The sequence below is a fragment of the Monomorium pharaonis genome, unplaced genomic scaffold, assembly GCF_013373865.1.
Source record: "Monomorium pharaonis isolate MP-MQ-018 unplaced genomic scaffold, ASM1337386v2 scaffold_187, whole genome shotgun sequence".
Lineage (NCBI taxonomy): Eukaryota > Metazoa > Arthropoda > Insecta > Hymenoptera > Formicidae > Monomorium > Monomorium pharaonis.
In genome coordinates, this window is record NW_023415458.1 from 18625 (window position 1) to 32339 (window position 13715).

The 13715-nt window shown below is 29.9% G+C and overlaps 1 protein-coding gene across 1 annotated transcript; it reads right to left on the bottom strand.

The window, feature by feature from the left end:
• Window positions 1-2668: 2668 nt before the first annotated feature.
• LOC118648119 (trace amine-associated receptor 4-like) lies at window positions 2669-11167 on the bottom strand. Its single transcript, XM_036294371.1, has 5 exons — window positions 10205-11167; window positions 5283-5369; window positions 3949-4090; window positions 3764-3877; window positions 2669-3369 (listed from the first exon to the last, which is right to left on the bottom strand). Exons 1-5 carry the CDS (start codon window positions 10431-10433, stop codon window positions 3120-3122), a joined length of 822 nt encoding a protein of 273 aa, XP_036150264.1. The 5' UTR covers window positions 10434-11167; the 3' UTR covers window positions 2669-3119.
• Between the last annotated feature and the right edge of the window lie 2548 nt (window positions 11168-13715).

Below are 13715 nucleotides of genomic sequence, written 5' to 3' on the forward strand. Positions count from 1 at the left end.
CGCGTATTACATACCGTAGCATCTCATACAATTGTGTTTGGACATGTAAGTATGTCATATCAGTACTCATTCAGATATTCTGTAAGGTGATTGATCCTAGTACAATCAGAGTACTTTTAGGTCTGTGATGAAGGCAGAAATTTAATAAATATAAAAAAGGATGATAGAAAATCTTTGCCATATTTTTATATAACTTTATAAATTCAGCCGCAATAACGTCTAAAATTTATAAATGTGGAGTCAGTAATATGAAATAACTAAACAAGTTATTTTAAATTTTCAGCGTTATATAACTATCCTGCATATCGTTTTTTATACTTATTAAATTTCTGCCTTCACCACAGACCTAAAAGTACTTCGATTGTAATAAGATCAATCACCTTACAGAATATCTGAATGAGTACTGATGTGACATACATGTCCAAACACAATTGCATGAGATGCTGCGGTATGTAATACGCGCGTGCGGAGAAAAATCTAAAAATGGATCGTTCACGTTTATTGAATTCTCTATTTTTAATTCTTCAATTTTTTCAAACCTGCAATGCCATCAAATAAATATAAACATACGTAATTAATCAAACGTTAGTAAAAATAATATTAATTAATTATTATATTATATTAAGACACTTACCTTACAACAAATACTGCGTTCAGCAAAGCAAATCTGAGACGTCGAAGTGCTCTCTTAATGATATAAGAAGATTGTCTCCTGTATCAGGTGGTAGTGTAACATCCAATATGAAATTTTGTCTGTAAATATGTATCATGCAATATTTATTTAATTTTTTTACAATATCAAATCGTTTCTAAATGGACATATTTCTTAGAATATTATTCTAAAAAAATGAAAGAAAGGTCTTATTTCTGTACCTTTACTTAACGTTAAAATATTCGTCTGATCTGCAAATGACTTGTGGTTCTTTAACTTCGCCGATAAATAGTGTTCAAAAAATTCTTGACTACTATATATTTATGTAAACTTGTGTGAAACTAAAATGCGTAGCATCCTGAAAAGATATATCCATACTCGAGCTCAATCTTATCCTAGAATATAAATAATTAAAAAAGGAAAGCATTACTTACATAAAGAAAAAGAGAGAGAAAGAGAAAGAGATAAATTACGCACACACAATCATATATATGTATATACATATTATATGTATACACGTGTATACATATTACTTATTAGTAACACATATAAATTATTATACGATGTTATAAGGAAAGAAAGACTTTCATATTTTTGGTTATTCTGCGATTTTTCGGTATATACATATTTAATCATGCAAAATTTATTTAATTTTTTTACAATAGCAAATCGTTCTAAATGGACACATTTCTTAAAAAATGATAAAATATTATCTCAAATATTATTCTAAAAAAATGTAAGAAAGATCTTATTTCTGTACCTTTACTTGACGTTAAATTATTGGTCTGATCTGCAAAAAACTTGTGGTTCCTTAACTTCGACTCGTCGATAAGTAGTATTCACAAAATTCTTGCCTACTATATATTTATAACTTGTGTGAAACTGAAGTGCGTAGCATCCTGGAAAGACTCATCCATACTCGAGCTGAATCTTATCCTAGAATATAAATAATTAAAAAAAAGAAGCATTACTTACATAAAGAAAAAGAGAGAGAAAGAGAAAGAGATAAATTACGCACACACATTCATATATATGTACATATATACATAATAATATATTATACATAACATATGTATATACATGTATACATACTACCATGCCTCTTGATTAATTATTAGTATACACATATTATAAATTATTATACAATGTTATTAGAAAAGAGAGACTTTCTTACTTTTGATTATTCTGCGATTTTTCAGTATATACATAATAATAATAAATTATTACACAATTGTTCCAAGACGAAGCAATGTGCAATAATTTCTTGAAGCTCATTGCGAGAACTTACTGTCACGATAAAGCATAATCAATCAATCGCTTTTATGGTTCAGCTGAAAATTAAATTTTATATAAATTTAATTAATTAATTAAAAACGTAATGTAATTAATATATTTATAATTAATGTATTTATAAATTATAAATATACATAAAAATAAAGTCACAACTAACCTCGCACACGTCAACACATCACTAACCTCGAACTGTCACTTTACCGCCGTGAATCTCGCCGCGGATTAAACATTAAACATTACCTCGACAGGCGCCACAGGCGGACTCGACCGCCAATCAAAACACGTAATTTCTCGTTTACTGAACTTCCACGGACACGAACATGCACTTTTTGTCAATTCTCGTGCCCCTGTCACATTCGTAACCATCTATCGCGCAAAAAGCAAAAGTACAAATCCCCACCATCTGTCCCGGGCGACGACGATAATAATGACGACGACGACGTTTCTTAAAATTTATTACTCTTGATACGAAACTTTAAATCACGATATCTTCGCACGTAAGTCACGTAGCGGAAAAATAAAAACACTTTTGTTATATAAATAGGATGCAAGCTATCCATTAAGCTTATTTAGAAATCGATCGATTCAGCCGTTATTGAGATACAATAATCTACGAAATCTTGCAAACGACGTCTCGCGTAAATAGAGGCACGGCAGTGCTTCGCGCGCGTACACTTGGCGCGAGGCACTACCGTGCCTCTTGATTTACTATTTTTTGTTTCCTAAAAAAACTAATTTTTTAAACTTTTTTTTTAAGAACTGCTATTTTATTAATAATTTGTTTTAAAAAAAATCGGGTACGCTTAACTGAAACCATACTAATATAGATTAAAACAATGTTTTTCTTTTGATTTTCAAATCATTATTAGACGAATTATGGTGATAACTCGGTTATTCTTCCGTGCAGCATGTTACAGCGACCATTGCAATTGTACTTTAACATATTTTTTAATAAAAAAATTTTTTTAACTAAGTTCAAAGTATGTACTTTTTAAACCACTAACTCCGACATTTCTGCAATGTATGAGTGAGTTAAAAAAATCTTAAGTATGGCCTTTTTTTATTGCCGTCATCCTGTTGTTCCTTCGTATTTTAAATTGAATCTGTGTTGCTACAAAACTTGATATAATATTGGTCTCTCTGTTCTTGATAACTGCGCAATTTTCTTACGGCGTCAAGTCTTACCAAGTATATATAAAGTTGTGTGGATAGCTTTAACATTACGCGCCATTTGTCTAGAATTACTGCGTAACGCTTCTAACGCTCTTGCACGTACGGAAGATCCTGCTCTATGAAAGCGTAGTCTCATGGCTTGATGTCTCTTCACTATGCAAAATATGTGAATATAAATGCAAACCATCAGGATGAAAGGCCCGAAAAAGAGACTGCTAAATAACATTCGAAATTGTTTATGAAATAGGAACCTGAAAATCAAAGGATATTTATTCTATACATACACACACACACACACACACACACACACGCACACGCACATATGTATATCAATCAATTTATTTTTTGCAATATGTTTTGTAAAGATATGGCTGTAAGGATATTTAGATGTATAGCATATACGTGTATGAATAAATTTATACGATTGAATATAAATAATACTGTACACATACAAAGAAATTTTTAATTTTATGGTGGTGTTTCAATTTTGTGGAAGAGCAAGTAATGCAGAACGTTCTTTTTTATTTAATGTTACATAAAATTTAATTCGGAAAAATATCACTGCTCTTATTATCAAAATATGTTATAATGTTATAATGTCATGATGATAATTAAACATTATAATTGACGATATATCATACTTACATGCTGTTTTTGCATTCTTCAGACTGAAAACCATCATTCTCAATTAAATTAAAGTACAACGCGAAGAAAGAGATAGGTAACATCCACAGTAGAACTAATAAAATTGTAGTGTTTCTTGAAAAAAAAAGAAGGTACAGTTGTACTGTCCTTAGAGATTCTTTTAATAAAGAAATAAGTTGTATTACTTGTATGTCAGGATCGAAAGATAGTGAAGGGGTTTGAGAATGCCCAGATAATGATTGACAGCCAACGCCGTTAGATGAAATACCGTAATTATCACGCCTCCCAATCTCACAACTTCAAGAGCCAGTAAAAAACAGTCCATGCCTAAGAACAATATATGATCTAATATTTTCTGATTTTGTATTGATGAAAACGTTCGTTCACCTACTGTGTGTTTTTAAAACTCTACTAAAACAGTTTGTTTCGCAATGTATCGAAACAATCGAACAAACAGAAAAAGCTTTTCTTTTTATATCATAAAAAATTACACTGTCCGATACTATTTTTGTAACACAAATGTGAATAGTCATTTTCGACGAATTTTTGCCTGCTGAACACGAATTTATTGTAAAAATTTGACTATTATGTCATAATTTTGAGAAAAATAGAGTTAAAGAAGTTGAAAATGACGATTTTGATGGTTTTCAAGACGTTATACTGGCATTAAATTCTTTTAACAAATTTTGTTAATACTCTTCTTGAAAATATCAACTCTTAGCTTTAGAATGCACTTCGGTTCGTTTCGATATGATTTTTCATTGCTGAGATATCTAAAGTTTTGTGCAGCACAAATGTAAAACACACACACACACACACACAGAATACACTTACTACACATACATACATGCACATGAAATCAGATCACGTCGTTGATCTTGGGTAATGCTAAGTGCGGTTGTCCCTTTATAATCTTTCTGTCATATTATATTTTATTCATATTACTTCATATTACTTTTTAATTTATATGATCTTATATTATATTATATAAGTAGGAAAGTACTTACTTTCCGCATAATGCAGTATTAGATTATTATATAGAATAAGATGACTTTTGCATGTATTTTTTATGTATGAAAAAAAGCTGTAAATCAAATTATTATATTTAAAAAACAAAAATCATATCAAACTAAAATGCATCCCAAAGTTGATATTTTTGAAGGATATTAACAAAATTTGTTTAAAAAATTTAGTGCCGGTATTACAACGTTTTGAAAAACCTTGTAGTCGTCATTTTTGGCTTTTTTGACGCCATTTTCTTCACAATTGTAACATAATAGTCAAATTTTGACAAAGAAAATTCATGTTTATCAGATAAAATACGTCAGAAATGACTATTCGCATTCGTGTTACAAAAAATGTCAAATTTTGTTGGACAGTGTTATTAAGCGCAACTTTTTATTGAAAGTTATCTTTTTAAATCTGCCCTTTTCTATTTTTTTGTTTAATTTTTGAGATATTAATTACTTAAGAATTTTTTAATTGTTAACAAAAACGATCCATATTAACAGAATCTTACCTTTCAATTGGATTCCGAGACCAATAGGTATAAAACTATTCATAACTAGTCCTATACTCAGAACACTGCTGGAGAAAGCATCTGCGCCTAAAATTATTTTTTATTTCTCTTAAAAAAGAGAGAGATGAAATTTTTTTTATAAAACAGAGATGTATATGCTTGCGCACGCGCGCGCGCGTGTGTGTATGGGTAAAGATGCGTAAATAATAATAATTGTGATAGATTTTTATTGTTTTATTTTCTTGAGCAGTTCTTTATGGCAGCTACACCTTCAAGAATTTTAAACATTAATACGAATCAAGCGACACATTATTTTTACCCTTTGCAGCATGGTGCAAAGTATATTTTACACCTGAATAAATCGAAAAAAGAAATATTTTTTTACTTCCAATTTCTTTTAAACTTCATATCCTAAGGTTTTTGATATCGCTGATTTCCAAAAATAAAATCGGAATTTTTAAATTTGATCCTGATAGTTTCTTCAATATGGCGGTTTCAATTCCGAGAAAATCATATATGAATATTATACATATATGGATAAAAACCATTGTAGGAAAAAAATTACCCCCATAAGATATACAAATTCCGTATAACGGTTTTTGAGGGTCACTGGTTATAAATTCGGAGTCAGAATTGAAAATTTTTTAAATTTAAAATGGCGGATTTAATATATGGTGGACGGAATTCATAAATAACAGGAATTTATTTTAATTTGAGTATGTGGGAGATTTTGGGATCGCTGATTATGAATCTGAAATCGAAATTAGAAAATTAAAAATGGCGGACCTAATATGGCAAACCACGATTTTGAAAAGTGGTCGGATTTATTTATAACTGGATATTTGAATTTTTTTAGTACAAATACTTAAAATACTCAAAATATTAAAAAATATTTAGATTTTTTTTTTAAAGTAGATTTGTAAAATCTGCGAACTTTCTTTGTGTATCCCACACAGCACACTTTATCCTAGGGATGTCCCTGGGATGTCATTTTGGGATATCGCAATATCGTTGGATATCCGTGGACCGTCTGCGATATCCAAGGGATATCCAAGGGATGCACAAATGTCCACCGATTTGATATCCTGTAGATATCTCAAACGATATCCAGAGGATGTCCAAGGGATTTCCTGAGATATCGTAATATACCCTAGTAAAAAAATTTGTCAGAATTAAAAAAATTTTTTTCAGGATTTCTGATAAATGTTTCGATTTTTTATAATTGAAACGTTTCTCGGAAAAATTTTAAAAATAAAAAATTTTGATTAATTAAAAAAATTTTTGAATATTTCTAAGTATTTTTGAGAGTTTCTAAGAATTGAAAAAAACTTGAACAAAAAATAAAAAATTCTAATTATTTTTACGGCAATTTTGTAAGAGAAAGAAGACTATAATATAACATGTTTCAGCCAAGCCGTCGTACCTGTTAAAGCATGTTTAATAGTTTAATATCTCTATACCTGAAAAAACGGTCACCCATCCAAGTGTCAACCCTCGCCGATGTCGCTTGACTTTGAAGACCGTACGCATTCTAACGCTTCGTGGTGATCCATAAACACTTCTTGTTTATGGATTCATATTTGTTATAGATCATTACAATAGATGTTGTCAGAAAGATAAAACATGTATAGTTAACTTATATTTTTATAAATAAATATGAAGTTTTACAATTTTTGTTACTTTTTTTACTATTTTTATATATGCGCGCAAAAGAGTATGTAGACTAACTTATTAAAAAATCAGTTTTTGCTCTGTTTGTATAAAATAAAAAAATTTTTTTAATGTCATTTTTTATAATTTTTTAGTATATGTAGCATATTATTAATATGCCACATTGTTTCCATAAGTGTATTTTCTTTATGTTCTGACGTTTTAATCTACGTTTCTTAAAGATTTAATTTACACTTCTGTCACTCTTTTGTTACATTATAATTAACTTTCCCTTTACACTTCATTTATGCTCCATTAATTGTAGAGATAAAAAAGATATGATGGGATATTATTTGGATGTAATAGGATATCGTAAGATATTAATGAATATCTTAAGATATTTTACGATATTTTAAGATATTTTTGTAGGATATCCCGGGAGCTACTCATTGAGATATCCGTGGGATCGCCTTCGTCTGTCTGGGATAATTTGGGATATCCTCAGGATAAAGTGTGCTGTGTGGGATTACTCAGGAAAAGAATTTTTTTTCCTTTCATACAAATAAAATTGTAAAGCAATAATTTTGCAATGTTACAGTATTGATTTGTTCGTTCTGTCTACAATTTTTGACTTCGGATTTGTAATTAGCAACCATTAAAACCTTCAAATACTCAAATTCAAATAAATTAACCCTCTTTTTCAATATGGCTTTGGCCGCCATATTAGTCCCATTAAATCTAAATTTTTTTCAAGTTTAGATTTATAATCGACGACCCAAAAAATTCATAGATACCCGAATTGAAATAAAGTAACTCATTATTAATTAATGTTGTCTACCATATTGAATCCGCCATCTGGAATTTTGAAAATTTTCAAATCCAGACTTGAATTCAGCGACCTTAAAAACTCATCTATACAAAAATGCATGTAAAAAAATATATGCTTAAAGAATTAAAAACTTAATTTTTTAAATAAATGTATGGTAGTTTTTTTTATGAATACCTCTTGTGTATTTAGAAGTTTTAGATATCAATAATTAAAAATTTGAAATAAATTTAATTCAATTTGTTGAAATAATTTTGATTGAGTAATTTGCAAGGTTACCTAATTTTCTTTATTATATTTTTTTAGAAACACTTGAAAAGTAAAATTTATATTACAATATCCCGAATTCAAGGATAAAATGTTATAATAAGTAAGCAAAATGTTAGATAGCATAAAATGTCAGAAATGTATCAAATTATCAACAACAATATTGAACAGTCTTTTAGAGACTAATATAACGGATATTTTAAGTGTTCATTAAAATAAATTTTTCTGTAAATTTTACTAAGTTTTAATTTTTTAATAACTAAAACTTTCAAATGCGATTTCTCAAAAGCACTCAGCCAAATAAAAAAAAAGACCTAGTTGGATAGAAAATTAAAAGATCATTAAAAGGATGCTGAAGTTGTCTGTTTTACCAACAAAAAGATAGTAATTTTTGTTTAATAATATCTTTTTATTTCTTTTATAGATTTGGAAATCCTTTTCCAGAATAAAAGAATAGCATTGCTATCAGTCTGTGGAGTAGAATTTCCTCCAAAAACGAGAAAAAATTGTTAATTTGCTGTCACATCATAACAATCCCAGCTAGCAAAATGACGCAAACTTTGCGCGAAGTTTGCCGCAAACTCGAGCAAATCTTTGCAACAAAATTACGACAAAGTGTGTCCGCATTAAGCTTAGCTTTTGCTGGCAAGGCTTGTTGTAAATAGTATGACGCATATTTTATGCAAATAACAGGGTAAAATTTACTAGTAAAGCATAACAACAAATTTGCAGCAAGAACAAGGCACACCTTGCTGTACACAATATGATAGCAAATTTGTGGCAAGAATAGAGCAAACCTTGCTGTACATAGCATGATAGCAAATTTGTGGCAAAAACAAGGCAAACCTTGCTATGCATAACATGATAGAAAATTTGTGGCAAGAATAGGACAAATATTGTCGAAATTTAGATCAACAAAAATGATTATTAGACTGAAATATTAGACTGATTGTCCAATATCAAATGTGAATGGTGCAATCGTACTTGGTTCTCTGTTCTCAACGAGCCCCTTTTATTAATCCAGTAGGTAAATCTTTTTCACGAGAAATGCGCCATCTCGAGATAGATAGTAAAGTCAGAAATAAAGTTTAAAACCCGATAATGCAACCCTGTTATTTGCATAAAATGTGCGTCATACTATTTGCGACAAGCCTTGCCAACAAAAACTAAGCTGTTTACGGACACACCTTGTCGCAATTTTGTTGCGAAAGTATGCTCGGCAAGTTTTATTTTGTTCTTGCTACTAATTTGCCGTTATTCTGTGCTTAACAAGATTTCCTGTTTCTGCCATAAATTTATTGTCATGTCGTGTAGCAAGGTTTGCTCTGTTATTTGCTTAAATTTTGCATTTTATCGCGTCGGAACAAATCTTGTAATTTCTATACGTAATATTTATGTACAAGTCTTTCTCTGTTATTTGCAGTATCGTGTGATGAAAACTTTTGCCGTAAATTTGCTTAAAACTTTTAGAAAACAAAGCAACAGACAATTACTTGTCATAAAATTGTTGTCAAAATTGAAATAATCCTTGCTATCCTTTCACGATATGTGATTTTAACAGGCCTGGCTAGCTGGGAATGTTTGCTTAATATAAAAGATTTACAGCTTGTACCTACGAAATTCATATTCACAGACTAGTAAACGACGAAAACAAACAGTGTCGAGTTTCGAAAATTAGATTTTAGTGCCTAATTGAGACGAAATTGTGAAACGAAAATTTAGGTTATATACGCGTAAAAAGTCGATAAGTAGAGCAATAAAAAAAAAATTTTTTTGTCCTCGATATAAAGTCTATTTCATAGATGGATTTTAATATGTGTACTTTAATTCTGGAAACAAATTTCCAAATTTATAAAAGAGATATATATGAAATCTCATTAATGATGTGCATGAATGACTTTACATTATCGACCTCGATCAAGTTTGAGAGGCAGTCCAGCATCGCCTTAAAGCAATGTGTCACTTAACTTCTATTATTATTTAAGATTAAAAAAAAATTTAATTGAGAGAATGAGATTATATGGTTGAATTTATTGCTAATACGTCCCTCTCAAAAACAAAAGTGACCTGTTTTAATATTTTTTCTAAAATCTAGTTTATTACAAGATAAATGACCAGAAAATTATCAAATATAATAATATAAACACTGTATATATTATTGTATATATTATTACTGTACCTGCTAGACTTAAACTGATATATAATGTTGGACTGAGTGGGCGTCTAATCCAAAATACGCTTATTAGAACCTTGATATTTACGATTATTGAAATGATACAGAAGAGGATCAATGGTGGTGCTCCATACAAATACAGTATTCTATCAACATTTCTGATTTGATTTGATATATTCACGCTCTGCGTCATCGAATCATTAATCATTATCATGTTCGTAATTTCTATCGACATACTTGTGGATTCTATCAAATATTAGTCGTAACAATATTAGAAATTTAATGTGTCATATACATAATGTTGTGTTGAGATAACTTTCTTACATAATGTCATCATAATGTTCATTTTTTTCTTCTTTTTTTCTATTTTTGAAATATTTGTCTCCGTCTTCCCGATAGTAAAAATTCATAAATTGTTTACTTTGAATTGCGCATTTGTAAAGTTGAGCATTCTAAAGTATAACTTCGATAACAGCTGGTTACTTTGTGTTCTCGAAGTTTTATCTGAAAGTATAATTTATATTGATTGAGAAAAGATCCTGCGATTAAATATTAATTGAAAGCGGGAAATAAGAGTATAGAAAATAAATGTTCATAACAAATCTGTTACAAGATTATATAAAATAGATTTCTTTCTTTTCTAAATGTTATATGTCTTACACAAAGTACTATTTTAGTTTTAGTAAAGGAAAAGCACTGAATTTGGAACAGTTTCCTAAACTGGAATCTTCTTATTTTTCAGAAATTAAACATCTCACCGTACGAATACCGATAAAAACATGATCTGCTTGGTTAATTAAAGAAATAAAAACATATATTTCATACCTTTTCACGCATGTTTTTTACGTAAAATCTGCTCAAAACGAATTTGTCAAAAGCAAGAGTTATATTTCACAATTTTTTCTTGTAAATTCCACAGTTTAAACCCAGATAGCCAAGCGAGATTAAGCATATCGGGCAAATTAATGCACTGCATGTGTGTTGTGAACTTGCCCACAATTTGCTGTCATTGTAATTTAACGTGGAACGAAGTTAACATCAGGAGAGCAAATAACCTTTATGAGTTTATAAAATTTTAAGTGCATGCATTGAGGAATAATAAACTTGTCACATTGACAGCAATTGTGCATGCATGTTGACAACTTGCCGTCAGTTTGTTGAATTCTAATGTAGAATTTTACATCATGTCAGAACGACAGACAGTTTAAGGAAACACCTTGGCTTTAGTTTGATAAAATTAATAGGGAATAAGTGACAGTAAAATAACAACACGTTGCCTTTGGCTATTTGGGAACAATAATGAGGGTATTATCAATAACATTACTATCATTTCACACGTTTGTAGTTTCTTAAAACTGTTTTTTATTTTTGTCTTTTATATTTATTTATTTGTAATGTAGTTGAAAACATAAAGTCGTCGTGTGTGTGTGTAAATTGGAACACTCCGTGAGAGGTTAGGTCTGACAGCCGTTCTTCGATATAGCTACTTTTAAACCAAGCGTACTTGAAAAGATCACAGAATCGTGAAGAGGACAGCTGTATATGCGTTAACGATTGTAATTTAATGATATTATTTCTTAAATGTAAATTAATATCATGATTTAACAATGTAACTCGATCACTAAATGTTCTCACAAAGTTTTTCCATATTCTAAATCCATATACGTCAAGGGGTTGAATCTTTCCTGTAGTTATTTTTGGTATTGTTAAAATCCGTACATCTTTATCTTGAGATGGCATAAATTCTTGTAGTCTAGCGGGACAATGTCCGGTCTAAGAATCTAATAATAGCACACTGAAGCTTTCACTTATGGGTAAAAATACATTTGTAAACCAAGATTGAAAGTGTTCTCCAGTTAATTTACCCGATTTCAATGCAGCGATATAAATGTTTGCAGGCCTGAACAAGGTTTTTTCAACTCGTGGACCAAAACTTCCACTAGCTTCTTTCAAAACCAAATAGAGAGGTGATTGTAATTTTCTGTCTGCAGAAACTAAGGGCATTATTGTATAACTATGTATTATTGCTGACATTGATTGAATTAGAGTTTCAACTGTTTTAACATCCTGTGTGATCAGCGTTCTGCCTGAATGAATCTCCAAATTAAATCCACTTTTGTCAGCATTGTATATATTTTCTATTCCAAAAAGGTCAATAAAGGATTTTACAGTACTTATAAATTCTTGGCGTTCTAATTGTTCTTTATCTCTCATTGTAGAACGGTTTATAAATTCTGTTATTTTCCTGGATACAATTCCATATTTTCTTTTAAAATTTAATATCCACGTTGCTCCTGCTTTAAATGAAGGAAGATCTATTTGTTCTTTCGCTTCTAATGCCTATCGTCGCAAGTCCAAGTCATGAATAATCCTATGTTCCTCATTAGCGTCTTTAAAATGATTTAAAACATATTGGGATATATATAACAATTTTTCTCTACGATTACCTTCTTTTTGTAAACTATTTTCCCATCGATATAATTGTTGTACGGTCTTAATTTTTCTGAAGCGATGTTGCATTGCTGAAAGAGAGTATCGGCCTTTTTTTCCACTTTTCCAATATTCGACGGCTTTCCTTTTATAGTTACTATTTAAAATTTCGTCTTCTGGTTCACAATTTTCTTCATTATCAGGTTCATAATCATCATTATCATTTTCTAAAAATTCTTCCTCTTCATCTGTTACATATTCTATGTTAGATAAATCTACTTCCCAATAGTTTTGAAATTCTAAAGCAGTATCAGTCTGTACATCAAATGATAAGTTACCCACTGCATTTGTTATAATATCTTTTATCACATCACGTAATTGTATTTTTTTTTTCATTTATAGGCGTTGATGAAATATGTGTAATTTGAAAGAAAATTACTAACATATTAAGAACATTCGCAACATTTATGTGTAACATTATGCTTCGCTTAATTAAAAATAATCTAACAGAAAAATCAAGCACACGTTAGATGTGATACTGATGTACTGATGAAGCACACGTTAGATTTGATACTGATGTGAAAATGACGCGTAACATCATTAATAAAGATACGTGATTTCCATTTCATATACGGTACATACCGCGACATGACGAATATAAAACTTGAATGTGAAATATGTGACGTAACCAGAATGAACACTGTGTGAAAACAACGTGACTAATATTGCGCAACTGTTAAAAAGACAAAATGTCTCAACCTTTGAAGGGTGATTTTATTCCTTTAAACCGTTTATAAGCCCAAACGGAAAATTTTCTGATTTTAATGAAATTTGGCATAAAAGTAGAAGTGGTAAATACATGAATTTAGAAATTTTCTATTTTGGTTCAAAAACGGTTTGAAGGGGTGAAACCACCCTTCAAAGTTGAGACTTTTTGCGTTTTCTTGATATATCTCGTAAACTAAACAAAATATAAAAAAAATGTTTCATACGAAAGTTTTGCAGTATAAATACCTCTATTTAACTATGTTATTTACTTTTCCAAAAAATTTTTTTCAAAGAAAAAAACTTTTTTTATAAAAATTTA